Here is a 20,983-nt window from a genome sequence, read left to right on the forward strand (position 1 = left end):
AATGTATCTTTAAATAATGATTATGTTTATTTTACCTTAGAAATAGTTTGTTGTACATATACTTTATGATAAAAATTTTTTAAAATGTAGTTGATGTATTGGAATTCAGTTTAACACAGCAATCTGCTTTATTAATTTGATCTCTGTGTATCTTTTATAGTTGAATTTAATATGTGTATCTATCCCCACTAGATCCACAAGAAGGCACTGTAGTGGTTCTCCCAGCGGAGTCTCAGCAGCTTTTGGTCCAGCTTGTATATTTTCTACCCAGTCTGCCTGCTGATTTACTTTCTCGGTTAAGTCGTTGCTGCATTATGGGGAGACTCAGTTCAAGTTTGGCTGCTATGCTTATCGGGATACTGCACATGAGGTAGCATCCTCAAGTGAACTGTATTTTAAGTGTATAGTCTTTTTCTCTATGCCTTTTATTGGCAATGTATAAGCTACAGAGCACTTTTTTTTTTTTTACAGAGCACTTTTAAAGTCACATGCTGCTACTAACTTAATTTACTCTTAATATAGCAATTAAAACTGTTGATATTATTCCTAGAGTAAGTTTACTAGAATAAGACTGTTGCAAGTTTTTTAGTGATTTGTATAGCTAGAAGTTATCTATAATAGTATTTGTATAGATTTATACAGATTTGAAATTATCAAAAGCATGTTGTATGGGTTCCATGGCAGGTGAGAATACTGTGCTTAAAATTAACCTTGGTGTTAAGGAATTGTGAGACAGACTTCTTTTCAGGGACCTGCAAATTTAATACAGCTGGTAAAATAAGCATGTTTGTAGACTCAGACAAGGAATCACTTGAAATCTTTTTTTTTGTGTGTGTGTGTGTACATGTGGTTAAATATACATAACATAAAACTTAACTATTTTAACCAGTTGTAGGTGTACAGTTAAAACTGTACAGTGACATCAAGTATTTTCACATTGTTGTACAACTGGCACCACTGTCCATCTCCAAAACGTTTTCATCATTCCAAGCTGAAACTCTGCATGTGTTAAAACAATAACTCCTCATCTCCACTCCCAGCGCTTAGCATCCACTATTCTATCTTCATGCTTTTGATTATTCTAGGTACTTCATATAAATTGAATCATATAATATTTGTCCCTTTGTGTCTTGGATATTTCACACAGCATAACTCTATCAAAATTTCCCTTTTAAGGCTGACTTAATGTTCCACTGTATGTATATATTACCTTTTGTTTATCTGTTGATGGATACTTGTTGTTTTCCATCTTTTGGCTATTGTGAATAATGCTGCTTTGAACATAGTGTACAAATAATCTGTGTGAGTCCTTGCTTTTAATTCTTTTGGTTAATATACCCAGAAGTGGAATTGCTAGATTACATGGTAATCCTCTGATTTTTTTGAGGAACTGCTATACTGTATTCCATAGTGGTTGCATCATTTTACTCTTAAATGTTTATAACTAATTAATGGTGTTTTATATTACAGATATTCAAAGTATCCTTAAACACCTGTGTTTGTATCATTAGGTGTAATATTTTTAGTATTCAGTAATACTTATTACTGATTGTGGCTCATGGACAGGCTCTAATATGGTTTTAGGCAGAAATCTAGGCTGTACCTGAAGAGTTTAAAGACTAACTTCCTTATGGTTTCTTGTATATACAGGTCTCCTATCCCAGTTAAGTAGGAGTAGCTCACTTTATTAGTAGACTTTCTTTAGCTTGACAGTCTCTCCTTACCAGTATATGACATGTTGGAATCTTGTCACCTGAAGTGTGGTTCATAACTGGCGATCATCTTTCCTTTTAGCAGAAGAGAGCTATCTGTAACATGTTTATATGTGAAAATTCAGTGTTACATTTCTTCTATGTGCACGTGCATTAGAGAAAGATTTGGTCTTATTTTTAAGTATTTTAAGCATTTATTAGTTTCCCATGTTTTCCTTTCTTGGGGAAACAAAAATCCTTTTTTTTTTTTTTTTAAATCCTGCTCCTTGTCTAATCGATTATTTAATGCTAGGCTTTTAAAAAAAATTAAATGTTATTATTTTTTTTTCTGTTACCAAATTGTTTTTGTGTTTATTAACTTCCAGTAGAGGGCACTCTGTTCCTTTGATATAATTTGTGAAGGATCAGTTTTTGGTTTTTTCTTTGTTTTTTAAAGATTTATTTATTTATTCATGAGAGACAGAGAGAGGCAGAGACATATAGGCAGAGGGAGAAGCAGGCTCCTCACAGGGAGCCCAGTGTGGGACTTGATCCAGGAACTCTGGGATCATGCCCTGAGCCAGAGGCAGATGCTCAACTGCTAAGCCACCCAGGTGTCCTGTGAAGGATCAGTTTTAAAATTGATTTAAAATCACCATTTGAACACTTCTTGAAATTGATTGTCCTTGAAAGCTATATTTAGTATTTTTATCAACATCAGTTATGATTCACATTGCGTAATAATTTTTGTAAGGATGTTTTCAGATGTTTACTTTTTTCTTGTGGAGATTTGTGCTGTTAAAAATAAATTTACAAATAATAGTAAGGGTTCATAATCATTAAAAACAGATTGTCATTGTAGTTAAAAGTCTACCAAGTTAAATTTTGCTTTTTAACAGAGTCCATTAGTGGACTTACCTCTGTAGATGTATTATTCCCATTCAAACCAATCTGTCTTTTAAAAAATAATACAAAATTAGGACTCCTCAACTTTCTCGGGCAATGACATCATTTCACTTTTAGATTCAGAATTTTAAAATAGTGTTTGCTTCCTTCAGTCATACATTGGGTTAATTCATATCTGGTTTTCTTTTCAAATATCCCTTTCTTTCCTCCATCATGGCTGTAAACTAGCCAGCTGTTTTTCATAATCTTCCACCTGTACTATTACAATATCCTATCTATCTTGTCCGCTGTTGCCAGACTGATTTTCTGAAATATTCCTTTAATTCTGATTTTTATCTGTTACATTAATTGGATTGTGAGATCAGGTTCAGTTTAAGTTTTGCAGTTTTTGACACCCGTGTTTGTCTTTATCAGAGTTAATCCCAAGGAATATTAGTTTGTTCCATGTATGAAAAACTCATCAGCTGAAAACTGTTGGTATTCAGTTTATCTTTTGAAAAGTGTAGAGTTGCTGCACCCACTTTTTTTATTGTCCACTTGCAGTTTTTTAGTTTGACTGTTTCCCCCATAGCATTCTTACTTGCATTTTTCCATTTGCCTTTGCTCATTCCTCACCCTTTCTGCCCCTACTTTATTTACAGCTAGATTGGGAAGCATAAGACATAAATGTGGAGAGGTAATCTACATTGTTAGATAAAAATCTTTGACAAGGGAGAAATTTTGGGACTAAGAAATTTGGCTAGGGTTTTAAGTGGTAAATATATGACCTGCTCTGCCAGGAACAGATTCATTTTACTTCTTTTGCCCCGTCTTACTCTCAGTATTGTGGCTTAGCTATATAGTACATATGGGGATCCCTGGGTGGCGCAGCGGTTTGGCGCCTGCCTTTGGCCCAGGGCGCAATCCTGGAGACCCGGGATCGAATCCCACGTCGGGCTCCCGGTGCATGGAGCCTGCTTCTTCCTCTGCCTATGTCTCTGCCTCTCTCTCTTTCTCTCTCTGTGACTATCATAAATAAATAAAAATTAAAAAAAAATAAAGTCTATATATAGTACATATGGTCATAATTTTAAGACTGTATGATATATTGCTTGTCATTTGTCCAAAGTGGACTCTTAAATGGATTTGTTACCTCTTTTAGCCACTGGATGGCACAGTTGATTCCCGTTTCACTGGATTAAAAAGCGAATTAGTTTGTTTTCTAACTACCATTTAATACTCCTTTCCATTATGCATTTCTAGCTTTTTTATAACATCTTTTTGATATTCCCTCAATAGTCCTTTGCTTACTGTGGGAATAATACTCGGAAGGTTGTTTTCATTATTTTAACTCCCCAAATTTAAAGAACATTAATAAATATAACTATTTTAACAGTAGAAAAAAATTAAGTGCTTTTACTTAAATTAGAGACTCTTAATTTTGTCAGACATTTATTCAGGTAGCTGTGATAACATTTGTAGCCTCAGCTTGTTTGATCTGATCATTCTCACACCTCACCCCCCCCCTTTTTTTTTTTGCCATATCTAAGGCAGACATTGGCAGTCTTTAGCTTTAACTTGAAGAGAGTTTTTAAAGGAATCACCGGAAACTGATCCCACAGCAGGAACCACATAATCCTCATTTAATGAGATACTGCTTTACGTTTAGCTATGCCTTAAGCACCCTACCAATACTTGAGTTGCACTATTATGAGGCAGACCCAGTTATACAGCTTTGCAAAGTATAGAAACACATAATTATTGTATAGTAGTTCTACATGGAATATTTTTTACCTAACCAAGATACTTTTAGTTTAGTTAGGTAAGAAGCTGGAGCTTGTTTAAACTTAACTCATTAAGTAAGCAAGGTAAGACTTTAGGAAAATCAAGTAGCAGCCATACCTACTACTGAAAAGCAAAGCTTCATCTTGGCTCCTTACAGTCTGATTTTCAAGTGGTGTGGAAATTTTCTAAGTTACACCATATATATGGACCAATTATACTTTTTCATGAAAACTTCACATAAATATTTTAGAAGTTAAAATTTTCTTATTATGGTACTTGAACCCTTATATGAAAGTAAATATATACCATGGATTTTTAAATTATCAATGCAGATTTGTTTTCAATAAAGAAAAATGGTTATATATTGTGCTATTTTTCTAGAGTCTTCAAGTTGGTCACATCTGGTAATAATTCTCCCATTGTTTATTATAGATCATCATTTTCTGGATGGAAGTATTCAGTTAAAGACTGGTTGATGAATGATGTGGACTATTTCAGCTTCTTATTTTCAACACTTACAGGTAAAGACATTCACCGGCCAAGTTAAGGAAAGGCAAAATCTAATATGAAAATTCTCTCTAGATAAATGAACAAGGAAGGGGTAGTGGAAAGGGAGGTGGGCAGGGTTTGGGGGGCTGGGTGGCGGGCACTGAGGGGGGCACTTGACAGGATGACCACTGTGTGATATGCTATATGTTGGCAAATTGAACTTCAATAAAAAAAAAATAATTCTCCCTAGATTTGCTGTCTTATCTATTTGGGTCTAAGTTTTGAAGATGATAAATAATCTGTTTATCTTGAAATGATTTTTATTGACTAACAAGTGGAAATCTTTGAAGGAATATTTTACCCTCCATTGTCAGGCTCTTGAGGCAGGGATATATATGATTTATGTTTAAATCTCTCAGAGTACAAGTACTCTGGGGATTATTTGAATGTCACATGAGTATATTTTCCTTTCTTTGTCTTATTTCTCAACTTTATTATCCTGGTTTATAGTGAACTGGATGTATTTTCTCAAAAAAAATTTTTTTTAAGATTTTATTTGAGAGAGAGAGAGAGCACAAGCAGGAGGAGAGGGAGAAGCAGATTCCCCACTGAGCAGGGAGCCTGACAGCATGATGTGGGTATATGTGGGGCTCATTCCCGGGACCCTGAGATCATGACCTGAGCCAAACAGCAGACACTTAACTGACTGAGCCACCCAGGAGTCCCTACTTGACTCTTTTTCTGATAGCCAGGTGCAAACCCCATTGCACACTTTTAAAAAACTGATGAACAGAATATCCATCTTAAACATATTTAAAATGTTCAATAGGAATGTACATCAGATTTCGATACACCATTTTCTATATTCCATTTGCTCTCAAAGCAAAATTAGTAAGATGAATCTAGAAATGTTATAAGTTAGATGTATAATTGCTGTTGTTTTAAATGATTGTACTATTTCAGCATTTGTGTTTTATATTTGAATGATGAAGATGAGATTCTTTGAAATTTTCTGAATACTTGAAGTTAGGATGCTTAGTGGATAGGTTAAATGAGATTCTAGAAAGAACTTGACAAGTGCTGATAATGAGCTGAATCCAGCAAGATAAATATTGCATATAAGATAAATGTATTTCATATTTTTGGATGTGCTTATTTGAGATAGGAAGCACGGGCTTTATGTTTTAATGGTAGTACCAGTTAGAAGGTTTAGTGGTTTTGGAAAAGCTTGTTAGGAGTCAGTAGTGTGATGTGGCCATCGGATTCTTTAGGCTGTATCATGGAAATACAGGGATCTGAACATCAAAGCAGATCACGTTGCTGGTATTCTAATCATTCTGAGCATTGTCTTTCAGGAGAGACTGTCAGGTTGTCTATGTAGGTCAGACCAAGTGTATTAGAGGTGATAAGAGAATCAAATTTTGTTTTATATGGGGTAGTTGAAGGAACTATACATGTATTATTAAAAAAAAAATCCAGAAGGGTTTAGGAGGGATAGAGTAGTTTTAAAACATTTGAATTTGTAGGGATATTATATAAGAAAATATAGAGATAGTATATGTATGAAGATGTATATCATTTTATTTGTTGCTTTGCTTTTCTAAACCTACCTTTAAAGAGAAGGCATTTAAAAAAATAAGAGAAAGCATTTGCCTTTCACATTCTTTTTAAAGTAAAAGTGATAAACTTCCTAATATGAGGGATAAAACCTATTTCTTGCTGTATCATATATTGGGTAAGATCACATGCTTTTGTACTTTTTGTAATTTTATGAATTTTACTGCCTCTTATTATAAGCAATTCATTTTTTAAAAATACATGAAATGCAGAAATTCAGAGAAAGCAAAGCTTGAAGAAGAATACAGGTTTTCTAAACCTACCTTTAAAGGTACATGTCATGTCTCTTTAAAAAAAAATATGAAGAATATCATTTGCTTTGTGGTTTAGTTTTTTAAATTGTCTGTGTTTATACCCAAATTAGGGTTTTCAAAAGAGGAGTTGACTTGGCTTCAGAGCCTTCGAGGAGTTCCTCATGTTATCCAGACACAGCTTTCTCCTGTGCTGCTTTACCTTACCGACTTGGATCAGTTTTTACATCACTGGGATGTAACAGAGGTAATAATGCATTTAAAAAAGAAACTCATTATTAAAACTCTGTTCATCAACCACCAATTGTTACCATATTATTAAGATTGCCTTATAGGAGATACTCTTAGAGATAAACAGACATGATCCATGTTTTGAGAGTGCTTATGATCTTGGATAGAAGATCTATGTCTCTAAAAGAGGAGTATTTTTCATTACAAGTTGCACTACTAGAGTAGAATAAATTAGCAATTTGAACGGTAGAGAAATTTATTTTCTTTTATCGTATAGAATAGATAGGATAGACGCTTCTGTGGAAAAGAGAATTTGACTTGAATATTGAAGGATGAGTAAGACTATATGGATTTGGTATCATTGAAGGTGAGTTTTTTTAAAAAACACAAAAGATTATTCTGCAGTTACTTTGGTCTTGAGAATTTGTACATAGTTTATTAAAGTTAATTTAAAACCCTTTACTTTCATTAAGTTTTTTATTTTTTTTATTTTTTTTTAAAGATTTATTTATTTATTTATGATAGACAGGGGGTGGGGGCAGAGACAGGAGGAGGGAGAAGCAGGCTCCATGCCGGGAGCCCGACGTGGGACTCGATACCAGGACTCCAGGATCGTGCCCTGGGCCAAAGGCAGGCACTAAACCGCTGAGCCACCCAGGGATCCCCAACTTTCATTAAGTTTTAAAGTTCAACCTTACAAATCTTATTTTTAAGAGAAGTCAATTTAAGCCATCTTTTATTTTTATTTATTTATTTATTTATTTTTAATTTTTATTTATTTATGATAGTCACACACAGAGAGAGAGAGGCAGAGACACAGGCAGAGGGAGAAGCAGGCCCCATGCACCGGGAGCCTGACGTGGGATTCGATCCCAGGTCCTCAGGATCGCGCCCTGGGCCAAAGGCAGGCGCTAAACCGCTGCGCCACCCAGGGATCCCTTAAGCCATCTTTTAAAATGGGACTCTGTATTTTATTCCTTTTACAAATTTAGTTAAATTCTAAACCATTTAAATAACTTTATGTATTCACTAATTATCAAGTAGTTCAGTTTTCTGACAGACCTTTACAAATGTTAAAGTAAATACTAAATATATAGTAAATTAAACTTTATGATAAATCTTAGTAGCCTAAGTTTTGGTGTTGCTTATAGTAAAAATCAAAATCACAAATCTAAATTGTAAATTAATTACATGTTTTAAATTGGAATTATTAGGCTGAACTTTGACTCTAATAGGCCAAATTGTCTTATATGTTGCAAATATGTAAACTAAATATGCAGAAATATCACAAACATTGATATTAAGGATTTGATACTCTGAAAACTTTCTATAATAAGTAATTTCTATTATTTCTTCAGCTTTGTTTCTTGCATGAAAAATGCTTACCCAATAAGAATGCATTTATGTCATCTCAATTAATTTTGGTTTCCAACCTTTCTTGCCAATTCTAATGTTATGTTCTCTGCTGGCTAATTTTCTTTTAATGATTCAGAAGGCCTCTGGTGAGGACACTGACTATAATCTTTTTTATAGTTTATAATTGCTAGTCCAGAGTTTTTTTTTTTTTTTTTTTAAACAAACAAAACAAAACCTCTTTGTCATTGTTCTCAACAGGATAGTCTCCAGATTCAGGTTACAACCTACTTCTTTTTTTTTTGGTACACAAATTGAGTTTATTCAAATCTGTTATTTACTTCTTTCATTCTATTCTGAATATGCTTAATGGTTTTCCTATTAGGATTGTACCTTTTATAGATATATATATTTTTTAATTTTTATTTATTTATGATAGTCACACACACAGAGAGAGAGAGGCAGAGCCATAGGCAGAGGGAGAAGCAAGCTCCATGCACCGGGAGCCCGACGTGGGATTCGATCCCGGGTCTCCAGGATCGCGCCCTGGGCCAAAGGCAGGTGCTAAACCGCTGCGCCACCCAGGATCCTCCTTTTATAGATATTTAATACACTTCTCACCTGTCTTTGTTTGACTCTGATCACAATATGCCAGTTACATTTATCTTATCTTCTCTTTGTTGCCATGGTGCCTGATACTATGTTTATATGTAGGTTTTTCAAAAATACTATATTTTAAAAAGTGAAAAGAAATAATGAATTGGTTTAGCATCTGAGATTTTATCTATTCTACAGTAAATGAAGACAGGTCTCTTGAGGTTAAGGCCTTGAATACTAGCGTGGTGGGATTAGGCTTGCCAACAATTTTAAGAGTATGTTTTTTTTAATTTAAAAAATATTTTATTTTTCGAAAGATTTTTTTTTTTTATTTGAGGGAGAGAGCCTGAGTAGGGGGAGGGGCAAAGAGAGAGGGAAAAGCAGACTTCCTGCTGAGTGGGGAGCCCAACCTGGGCTCTATCCCAGGACCCTGGGATCATGACCTGAGAAAGGCAGACGCTTAACTGACTGAACCACCTAGGTTGCCCTAGTAAGAGTAGTTTTAAAGGACTGACTGTATCTATTTAAACCATTATTATGTATTGGAGAAAGCACTGTATGGGGATTACTGGGCTCCTTATTCCAGGCATATATTTGCCATTGTCTAGTTTTGTTACTTGGGCAAGTTTTATAATCTATCTGATAACTTAAATTTTTCATAAGCGCATCATCTGTGTAAAGCCAAGATAAAATTGTCATGAAAATGTTATCAGCTGTATTTCTGAAGTAACATTTGGCAAGGATGTGTATTAAACTTCCAGGTTGATGTCTTTGAAATGTTAAGACATAATTAGGAAAAATCTGAAAGACACATTTTTGTTTTTGAAGTTCTTAAGTGAAGATTTCAGCTTTCTTTTGGATAAATTTTGTTATTTAAGTTGGCCTTTTCATGTAAAAATATTTGAAATACACAGTTTTTGACATCCTTAACGTAAAAATTAATTTTTACATTTGAAGAAGTTATTAGGACAGTGGGATTGCTTAGTTCTTTTGTAGTTTTATCTGCCTAGGCCAAAGGTATTTTTTAAAAATCAAACTTAAAAATTTTAAAATTTTTTTTAAAGATTTTTTTTTTTAATTTATTCATGAGAGATACACAGCGAGGGGCAGAGACATAGGCAGAGGGAGAAGCAGGCTCCCTGTAGGGAACCTGATGTGGGACTCCTCTCAGGACCCCAGGATCATGACCTGAGCCAAAGGCAGGCAGGCACTCAACCACTGAGCCACCCAAGTGCCCCAAGTCAGACTTTTTTTTAGTAGGTATTCACAAAATACAGTTCAGAACAGAAGATAATAGAAAAGTCTTAAAAAAAAAAATAGAAAGTCTTTTCCCATTCCCTCTAAGACACCCATTTTTTCCTCCTCAGTTTCTAAATGTACTCTTTCAGATATCTTCTGTCTTTATAAATGACTAAGTATATTGTTTTGGTTTTCTTTTACAAAATAACATACTTTATACACTTATTTGGACCTTGCCATTTTGTTTTATTTTATTTTATAAGATTTTATTTATTTGAGAGAGTGGGTGTGTGCACATGTGCACGCAAAACCGGGGGGAAAGGCAGAGGGAGAAGCAGACTTCCTGCTGAGTGGGAAGCCCAACTTGGGGCTTGATCTGAGGACCCTGGGATCATGACCTGAGCCGTTAGGCAGGCAGGCAGACATACATACATACATACATACAGACATACATACATTATTTATTATTTATTTAATTTATTTATTTATTCATTCATTATTATTTAAATTTATTTATTTATTTATTTATTTATTTATTATTTATTTATTTATGCAGACATTTAATCACTGAACCACCCAGGTGCCATTAGACCTTGCCATTTTCATTTAGTATTTTTGTGATTATTCCTTCTGAGCACTGAAGGAAGAATTGTGTGACTTTCCTGTTAACAATGGAAACTGTAGTTAACAGGGAAAGATCACAAAGAAAACCAGAATCTCTTTCCAGGGATACTCTTTACAAATGGAGACTTCTCTTCCAGAGCCAATGAAAGGTTTTAAGGTTAATATTAATTATCATTTATAAAATACTGGATGGTTGTAAAAGAATGTTTTTTTTTTTTTTTTTTTTTTTTTTTTTTTTTTAGCATGGATAAGCTCTGAAGAATAATAACATATATCCAGTTTAAGAAATAGAACATTTTGGGGCACCTGGGTGGCTCAGTTAGTTAAGCATCTTGCCTTCAGCTCAGGTTGGGATGGAGCCCCACATCAGGCTCCCTGCCCAGTGGGGAGTCTGCTTCTCCCTCTGCCTCTACCCCTGCTCATTCTCTTTCTCTCAAATAAAATCTTAAAAGAACAGTTTTAATTTCTGTTAGTTTTTATTTATTTATTTTTATTTATTTATTCATGAGAGAGACAGACTGAGAGAGAGAGGCAGAGACACAGGCAGAGGGAGAAGCGGGCTCCTCACAGGGAGCCTGATGTGGGACTTGATCTCATATCCCAGGATCATCCGCTGAGCCACAAAGGCATCCCTTAGTTTTTATTTTTGAAGATTTATTTATTTTAGAGCAAGAGTGTGTGCACCATATGTACAAGTGGTGGGAGGGGTAAAAGGAGAGAATCCTTGAGCAGACTCCATGCTGAGCATAGACCCTGCCTGACAATGGGGATTGATCCCCATGTCCCATGAGATCATGACCTGAGCTGAAATGAAGTTAAATATTTAACTGACTGAGCCACTTAGGCACCCCTGAACCCCTTTGTGCTTTTCCTCTTTCCTTTCAGAGTAATTCTGTTTTAAATTTTGTTTATCACATTCTTGGCTTTTTTACAGTTTTATCATAGTAGCACTTAACTCTAAAACTATATTGTTTAGATTTTCATGGTATTAAACTTTTAAAAAGTGAAATCTTTTTCAGTAATTTGCTTTTTATTTAGTATACTCTTCAAGTTATCTATGTTACTAAGGAGGGCATGTGATGTAATGAGCACTGGGTGTTATATGCAACTGATGAATCATTGAACTCTATCTCTGAAACTAATATATATTGTATGTTATTTAATTTAAATAGATTAAAAAGTAAAGTTATTTATATTGTGTAAATGGTAGTTCATTGTTTTTATTGCTGTGTAGTATCCTATTGTAGTAAGATACCATGGTTCATTGTTTTCATAGGGTATTTTTAGCCATTTTAGCTCCACCTTGGCATATTAGCTATATGCCTCTTTGTTTTATGTTTTTTTAGGTATTTGCTCTTAAGGACAGTCTACCTTCAAACTATGCTATACCACTTCATACCATAATATAATGTGTAATGATATTATATGAGGTCATTGTTTTTTTTTCTGTATGTAATGTCTTTTTTTCTCTATATGCGTTTTTTTCCCTACATGTTTTTCAAGATCATCCTTGTATCACTTTCCTCAGCAATTTGATTGTGTTCATTCCTTAGTGTCGTCATCATCATCTTTTTCTTTTTTGGCTTGATGTTTGCTGAATGTTTTTTAAGGCTTATAGTTTATTGTGTTGGGAAAAAATGTCAGTTGCTCTTTCAAAAAAAGAGTTTTGGTCCCCTTTGGGACCCCAGTTTCATGTATGTTAGAATCTTGACCTTATCCTTGTAGGCCTTTGAGACCTTTTTACCTTTCCCCCCTCTTTTCAGAAAGTATGCTTGTGTATTCAAGTCATTGGACTTTCTGCATTATCTAATCTGCTCTTAAATCCACCCAAAGATTTTTTTTTTAAGATTTTATTTATTTATTTGACAGAGAAAACACAAGCCCGGGGGCAGCAGGCAGAGGGAGACGGAGAAGCAGGCCTCCCACTGAGTGGGGAGCCTGATGTACGGCTAGATCCCAAAATCCTGGGATCATGACCTGAGCTGAAGGCAGATGCTTAACTGACTGAGCCACCCAGGAGCCCCTAAAGATTTTTTTAAGACCTTTTTTTTTTTTTTTGAGCAGTTCTAAGTTCACAGAAAAATTGAACCGAAGGAATGGGTATTTCCTCTGTATAACCCCTCATATTCATAGCTTCCTCCATTATCAACATCTTCCATGAGAGTGGTTCATTTGTTAGAATTAATGATTCTGTATCGATGTAATTACCCAAAGTCCACAGTTAACATGATTCACTCTTGGTGTTACACATTTTTGGATCTGGACAAATGTTTGATACCATATTATCTATTATTATTATCTCCTACAAAGTGTTTTTATTGCCCTAAAATCATCTGTGCTCTGCCTATTCATCCTCTACACCCCCAACCCCTGACAACTACTGATTTTGTTTTCTCTAACTATCTGTATTTTTTCTTTTATAGAATATCATATATTTGGAACTGTATAGGATATTGCCTTTTTAGATTGGCTGTTACTTTGACTTAGTAATATTCTATAAGATTCCTCAGTGTTTTTTCATGGCTTCATAGCTCATTGCTTTTTAGTGCTAATAGTGCATTAAATATACCAGTTTATCTATTCACCAACTGAAGAACATCTTTGTTGCTTCCAAATTTTGGTAATTGTGAATAAAACTGTGTAGGTTTATAAACATTCAGGTGTGTAAGTTTTTGTGTAGACATGTTTTCAGCTCCTTTGGGTAAATACCAAGGAAGCATTTGCTGGATCCCATGGTAAGAGTGTGTTTAATTTTGTAAGAAACACCAAACTGCCTTCCAAAGTGGTTGTACCATTTTGCGATCCTACCAGCAATGAATGAGTTTCTGTTGCTCCAGATCTTTGCCAGCATTTGGTGTCAATGTTTTGGATATTGGCCACTCTAATAGGTGCGTAGCGTCTCATTATTTAATTTTTTTTAAAGATTTTATTTATTTATTCATGAGAGATACAGAGAGAGAGAGAGAGAGAGGGAGAGGCAGAGCCACAGGCAGAGGGAGAAGCAGGCTTCCTGCAATGAGCCTGATGTGGGACTCAATCCCGGATCCCGGGATCACACCCTGAGCTGAAGGCAGACGCTCAACCACTGAGCCACCCAGGCGTCCCTCATTATTTAATTTTGATTTCTCTGATAATGTATGATATGGCTCATCTATTCATGTTGATTTACCATATGTCTTCTTTGGTGATGTATCTATTACAGTCTTTAGCCCATTTTTTAATCGGGTTATTGTTGAGTTTTAAGTGTTCTTTGAATATTTTGGATAACGGTACTTTATCAGATAGGTGTTTTGCAAAGATTTTCTCCCAATCTGTGGCTTATTTCTTCATACTCTTGACATTGTCTTTTGTGGAGCAGAAGTTTTAAATTACAGTGAAGTCCGGCTTATCATTTCTTTCCTGCCTTGTGCTTGGTGTTATATCTAAAAAGTCATCACCATACTTAAGATCATTTAGGTTTTACTTCCTGTGTTGTCTTCTAAGTCATTTATAGTTTTTTATTTTGCATTTTACATTTAGGTCTGTTACCAGAGTCTAGATTTAGTTATGTATGGATTGTTAAAGCACCATTTGTTACAAAGTCTATCTTTGCTTCATTGTCAAAGATCATTTGCCTATGAGTCTATTGCTGAGCTCTCTATTCTTTTCCATTAATCTCTTTGTTCTTTCACCAATACTATAGTATCTTGATTACTGTAGCTTTATAGTAATTTAATTTATGAAGTTGGATATCATCAGTCCTTTAACTTTGTTCTTTTCCTTTAATACTGTGTTGGCTGTTCTGGGTTTTTTCGCCTGGATTTTTTGCCTGTTTTTTTTTTTTTTTTCCCTAAATAAACTTTAGACTTAGTTTGTTGATATCTACAAAATGATTTATGGGGATTTTGATTAATTTGCATTGAGTCTATGGATGAATTTGGGAAGAACTGACATCTTGACATTTCTGAGTCTTTCTATCCCATAAACATGAAATACCTCCTATTTATTTTATTCTTGGATTTCACTCATCAGAATTTTGTAGTTTTCCTCATACAGATCTTGTACCTATTTTAAGTTTATATCTATTTCTCTTCTTAGAGATGCTAATGTAAATTTAATTTCATATTCAATTCAATTTTCTTAATGAATAATATTCATAACGAGCATTCATGTTTTTCAATGCTGATATTTGGAAAATGGACTTTTATATATTCACATTGTATCCTGTAATCTTGCTATAATTACTTTAGTTCCAATAATTTTTTGTGAATTGTTAAAGATTTTCTACATAGTCATGTCATTTATGAACAAAGACCAAGAAGTGAATTTTAAATTTTATATAATGCATTTTTTATCTCCTCTTTTTTAACTTTTTTTTTTTTTAAAGTAATCTCTACATGAACATGGGGCTTGAATCTACCACCCTAAGATCAAGAGTCACATGCTCCACTCACTGAGTCATCCAGGCACCCCTTCCTTATTTTAAACATGTTTATAATAATAGGTATTTCATTTTATCTATCTATTTATTTATTTAATATTTTTATTTTTTAAAAGATTTTATTCATAAGAGACACAGAGAGGCAGAGACATAGGCAGAGGGAGAAGCAGACTCCCTGCAGGGAACCCAATGTGGGACTTGATCCCAGGACCCTGGGATCACAACCTGAGCCAAAGGCAGGTGCTCAACCACTGATCTACCCAGGCATCCTCTTATCTGCTAATTCTCCAGGTTTTCTGCTAATTTCTGCTAATTTCTCCTGGTTTTCTGGAGAAAACCAGATTGGTTTTTCTCCTGGTTATGTAGCACATTTTTTTAAAGATTTTATTCATGAGAGACACAGAGAGGCAGAGGGAGAAGCCGACTTCCCCTGGGGAGCCTGATGTGGGACTTGATCCCCTGATCAGGAATCATGCCCTGAGCCGAAGGCAGACACTCAACCACTGAGCCACCCAGGTGTCCCTATATAGCACAGTTTTAAGTTCCTTGTCATGCTTAGTAGTTTTGAGTGCATGTTGGACAATGGACATTTTTTGTTAGATTATGCTGGAGTGTTTTGCTTTGTTCTGGGAGGCAGTCAAGTTACTTGAATATTAGCTTTATCCTCTCGAGTCTTGTTTTTAAGTTTTGTTGGTGTGGTTATTAGAGCAAGTGGGCTTGAGTCAAGGATCAACAAATTACAGCTTATAGGTCCAAACCAGGTTGGCCCTGTTTTTGTACCACCTTGGACCTAAGAGTGGTGTTTACATTTTTTTCAGTTGTTAAAACAAAAACCCCCACAAGAATATGTGAGAGAATATGCGGCCTACACAGCCTAAGATATGTATTATTTGGCCCTTTACAGAAAAAGCTTACCAACCCTGCCGTTGTGCTAATTTATCTGTATAATTAATGTTCTCATTCTGAGCACCATCTGAATAAAACCTACATGTTCTATGAAGACCCCATTGGTTAGAACTTAAACATCTCTGCTCTATTTGAGCTTTGTTGTTGTTGTTTTTTTTTTTAAAGGTTTTATTTATTCATTCATGCAAGACGTAGAGAAAGAGGCAGAGGCGTAGGCAGAGGGTGAAGCAGGCTCCATGCAGGGAGCCTGATGTGGGACTCGATCCAGGGACTCCAGGATCACGCCCTGGGCCAAAGGCAGACGCTCAACCGCTGAGCCACCCAGGCGTCCCTCTATTTGAGCTTTGGAATTGTTTTGTTAATAGCTCCTGTTTATCCTTTGGCCTTGTAGATTTCCACCTTGTACATTAACAGCTTTGTTTAGCAGTATACCTCAGGACATTGGAGCTTTCTCTCCCAACAGGAGGATAAGAATTTGGCTTTATGAAATGGCCTGTATTGGAGGACAGAAAATCCTGCCAACCTTTTGACTGTCTTCTAGGACTAAACTGAAAAAAATGGAGACTCAAGGGACTTTAGAGATGTTGGATTCCCCTCCATCCCGGCATTCCTAAATTCTTAAGCTACAAATGAAGAGAAGCTTAAAAGCTACACCAATAACTTGTATGACTCATGGTGCTCAAGAAACCATGATTGCTTAAAGTTCCTGTCCTGGAAGTGGGTTAGGGCTTCAGTGGACACACAGGCACTCATTAGAGACCTCTAAGGGCACTACCTTAGGAATACACAAACACGGACCATGAATATAGATTAAAGGAGAATTTCACCAAAGGATTACTGAGGACCTCTGAAGACAGTGGAAATTGTAAAATTTACTGAGAAATATTAAAGATAAGCCAAGTACATGCCATGGATTGGGAAACTCCAATATTGTAAAATAATAGCTCTCCCTAAATTAATCTACAGTATATATAAATTCAGTGTAATCCAAATCAGAGCAGATGTTTTTGTGGAAATTGAAAAGGTGATTCCAAAATTTATATTGAAATGCAGAGGATCAAGAATAGCAAGACAGTGTTGAATGAACATAAAGCTGGAGGCTCTATATTACCAGATATCTACTATAAAACTATAGTAATTAAGCATGTGTGATAATCCGAAAAAGCAGTGGGGCACAAAAGGACCCTGCATAATACATGGTTTCCAATACTACAATAAAGACAGCTTGAGTAAAGTGAGTTTGTTTTCCCACCTACCCACTTAAAGGAATAATGGGGTAAGGAAAGAGCCCTAGAAGAGAGGCGAGCTGTCTTGTCTCTTTCTTTTTTTTTTTTTTGTCTTGTCTCTTTCTTACGTTTTGTATTACTGGTTAATAATTGTTGAGAGACTGCCAATATGGGAAGGGTAAAATCTGTCAAAAGGTAAATCTAATGACATTTTCTTCTGATATGGATTGTTAGTATGTGGAAATACTCATTCTGTAAATACATTTCTTTGATATAACTTTATTTAGGAAATGAAAGCATCTCTTGATCTGAATTTTAGTGTTTTAATAGGTTTTTTTTTTTAGCATTTTAGTACAGTAATAAAAATATAAGAAGTGTTAGGTGTATGGCAGTTCTGTGCATATTCTGATGCAATTTGGTAGAAAAATAGTTCCACCTAGAAATTAAATGTTTAAATCCTTAAGAAAAATAAGTCTTTGTATATTTTTTAAAAACCCTTAATTTCCACTTTGGACCAAATTATCATGCTTATTCTGGAACTATGCAGTGTAAAGTCGGGGTTCTGATATGTGCAAGTTTCTGTTAACATAGTAATGTGCAAGAGTGAGGACTATATATGTGTATGTATTTATATTAATGTTTATTTGCCCTTGAAACAAATTCAAACTTAGAGAAAAATTACAACTACAGTACAAAGAACTTTTTTTTTCATAGACTGTGACATAATGCCCATAGCCCATACTTTAGCTTGTGTGTCTTAGAAACAAGCATTCCATTATATTACCACACTCTAGTCCTCAAAACCAGGAAATTAAGATTGGCATGTTATCGTCATTTAATCCTCAAACCTCAATCATGTTTTGCCAGTTGCCCCAATAATTTTTTTTAAAGGTAAGCTTTATGCCTAACGGGCTTGAACTCACCACCCTGAAATCAAGTGTCACTTGCTCTGCCCACTGAACCAGCAGGTGCCCTTCAATAATGTTCTTCAGAGCAAAAGGATCCGCCCCCAATTTTTTGTGGCATTTAGTTGAAATGTCTGTTTAATCTCCTTCAATTTGGTATGGTTCCACAGTCTTTCCTTGTGTTTTGTTGACCATGACACTGAAGAACATTGGGACACTTATTTTGTAAAATTTTCCTCTCATTTGGGTTAATGTTCCCTCATGGTTAAATTCAGGCTATACAAATTTGGTAGGAATATGACACAAGTGATGCTGTGGTATTTTGTTTGCATCCTGTCAGGTGGTGTGTGGTTTCCATTTGTCCCATTAGATACTTGATTTGCCCACTTGATGAAGTGCTGCCTGCCCAATTCTCCACTGCTTGCTTTTTATCTTTTGTAATTAATAATTTATGGAGATATTTTGAAACTGTTCATATCCCATTTTTTATTAGTCCGTATTTATTTATTTGTGTTAGTATGGTTTCCTATTTTATAGTGGGTCACTATAAAATTTAGTCTTTTTTTGTTCTTTTGACATGTGCTCATTTTTTTCTACTTCCTTACTCTCTTGTACCACAGATTGTTCAAGATTCATAATTTATTTTCTCTGTCTCAGCCCTGCAATCAGTTATTTTTTTAAGAAGCCCAGTTTTTCTTTAAGTGGAGAATGGTATTTTGTTTTTGTTTTTTTGTTTTTTTTTTTTTTGAGAATGGTATTTTGAAACCAACTTTAGGACTCCGGGGTGTGGTCATTGCTCTTGGTCCTTGGTGCTCCCAGGCTGTCATGGACAGAAATCATCAATTTAACACCACAGGGTTCATTTTAATTGTCTTCTTTTCCTCTTGTACCTGCCTCTTCTGAAGGTGAGAACCCTGGCTTCTGTCACACTTAATATAATTTACTTGATCAATTTGTCTATAATTAATCTCTGTTTGGTGCCACCCCTCTCCCATGCACGCATTTTCCTCACCCCATTTGAATTCCCAACTTGTTGGGGGTTCCTGGGTTACTCTCTTCCCTCCATCACTGCAGCTCTCCTGCCTACTCTAGTGCTGATGTTTACCTGATTGAGCCCCACACAGTGGCTTTAGAACTGAATTGTTCAGGAAGGGAAGGGGTGGTGGAAAGGAAGAGGCTAAATGGTCATTTAATAGTGAATGGGCCTTATCAAATGTGATTTATCTTTTGATAATAAAAATATTCACTGCCTATTTTGAAGTAGGATGATGGCATTAGAAATCTGTTATTTACATTGTTACTTACAAGGATAAAAGAAAACAAAAATTGCCATATGAAAACTGGGTAATTATTAATTTAGAAGAGGTTTTATAGAGAAATAATGCAACAAGCTATTGATTTTTCAGGGTTGGTTGACAGTTCCCTTAAATTTAGTTTCACTGTCATCTTGCTAGAGTGATATTCTTGTTTCCACCAATCTTGTCTTTCCATGTGATTCCTTCACATATTTCACTTTTGGCATCGCACTCCATCAGTTTCTGCAATTGTGTAATAATGTCTCTGAAGGACTTGATGTTGTCCTTCTCTCCTCTTGTTTCCTTGAGAACTTAGAAAATTAAAAATACTAAGGATTTGACTCTCACCTTCCTTATATTTTTCTTTTCCTGTGGATTGTTCTCTTCTTTTTACCTTTGGGGAATAGGAAGCATTCTAATTAATTCGAAGAGGATATTAGTTTTTTCTGGATCATAATTGTTTTTCTATGGTACAGTTTCCTACCAAGTGGAAAAAAGGCTGTTAGCCCTCCATTCACATCACTCAGATCTTTGTTTTATTTTTTTTATTATTTTTTAAAGATTTTATTTATTTATTCATGAGAGACACACAGAGAGAGAGGCAGAGACACAGGCAGAGGGAGAAGCAGGCTCCCCACAGGGAGCCCCATGTGGGGACCAGATTCCTTGTCTCCAGGGTCACACCCTGGGCTGAAGGTGGCGCTAAACCGCTGAGCCACCCAGGCCACCCAGATCTTTCAGTTTTAGCACTTACTAATAGAAAGATAGTTTCTACATTGGTAGATTGAAGCTACTTTTTTTAGAGCTGTGAGAGAGGAGTTTCTCAGTCTTTTCATTCCTGTGCCTGGCACCTGGTAGGACTACCTCAGTGTCTGGTAAATATTTAATTAATAAATTGTTTGGAAAATTAGCTCATATATGAAACCTAATTGTTTTACCTTTGACATTTGCATCTTCAGAGTAATTTTTTGTTAAATCTTCTGTTAAATGTAGGGTAAGTAGATTAAAAAAAATTCTGTAGAACTTGTTTCTGACCTAAAATGTCCTGATTTGGTTCCTGGTTTTCTCCTTTTCTGACAGACAGTTTGTCACAGTTTATTGGTTATCCCTGCTCGAAACCAGAGCTTTGACATCCTGCAGAGTGCCATCAGTAAGCATTTGGTAAATATACTTTTTTTTTTTGCTTTTCTACTCAAAAAAGCATAGACAATTCTTGGTTTAATAGTGGGTTTGCCATAGGCAAGGAGAAAGTGAGTGTGCAGAATTTTAAGCTTAATAGTTCCATGGCCTCATAGCATGATGCTGTGATAAGAACTGGGAAATCTCAATGTTTTTCCTGGCTGTTACTAATTAATTCTGTGATCTTGGGAAATTCCCCTTTTCTAGGACCTTACTTTCTACATCTGCAATGAAGGGCTTTAAAATTTTACATTAGGTTCTTGATTTAATTAACATGTACTTGGTATTGG

The 20,983-nt window shown here is 35.3% G+C and overlaps 1 protein-coding gene across 2 annotated transcripts in view; it reads left to right on the forward strand.

Annotated features, from left to right (window-relative positions):
* TEX10 (testis expressed 10) overlaps window positions 1-20,983 on the forward strand; it is a 65,912-nt gene that overhangs the window by 36,052 nt on the left and 8,877 nt on the right. For both annotated transcript variants that reach the window (XM_055301620.1, XM_055301618.1), the window contains exons 9-12: window positions 193-370; window positions 4,794-4,882; window positions 6,832-6,965; window positions 20,595-20,675. In XM_055301620.1, coding sequence (XP_055157595.1) covers window positions 193-370; window positions 4,794-4,882; window positions 6,832-6,965; window positions 20,595-20,675 — 482 coding nt within the window. The remainder of the gene's footprint in view (window positions 1-192; window positions 371-4,793; window positions 4,883-6,831; window positions 6,966-20,594; window positions 20,676-20,983) is intronic.

The sequence above is a fragment of the Nyctereutes procyonoides genome, unplaced genomic scaffold (genome assembly GCF_905146905.1).
Source record: "Nyctereutes procyonoides isolate TBG_1078 unplaced genomic scaffold, NYPRO_anot_genome, whole genome shotgun sequence".
NCBI classification, from domain to species: Eukaryota; Metazoa; Chordata; class Mammalia; order Carnivora; family Canidae; genus Nyctereutes; species Nyctereutes procyonoides.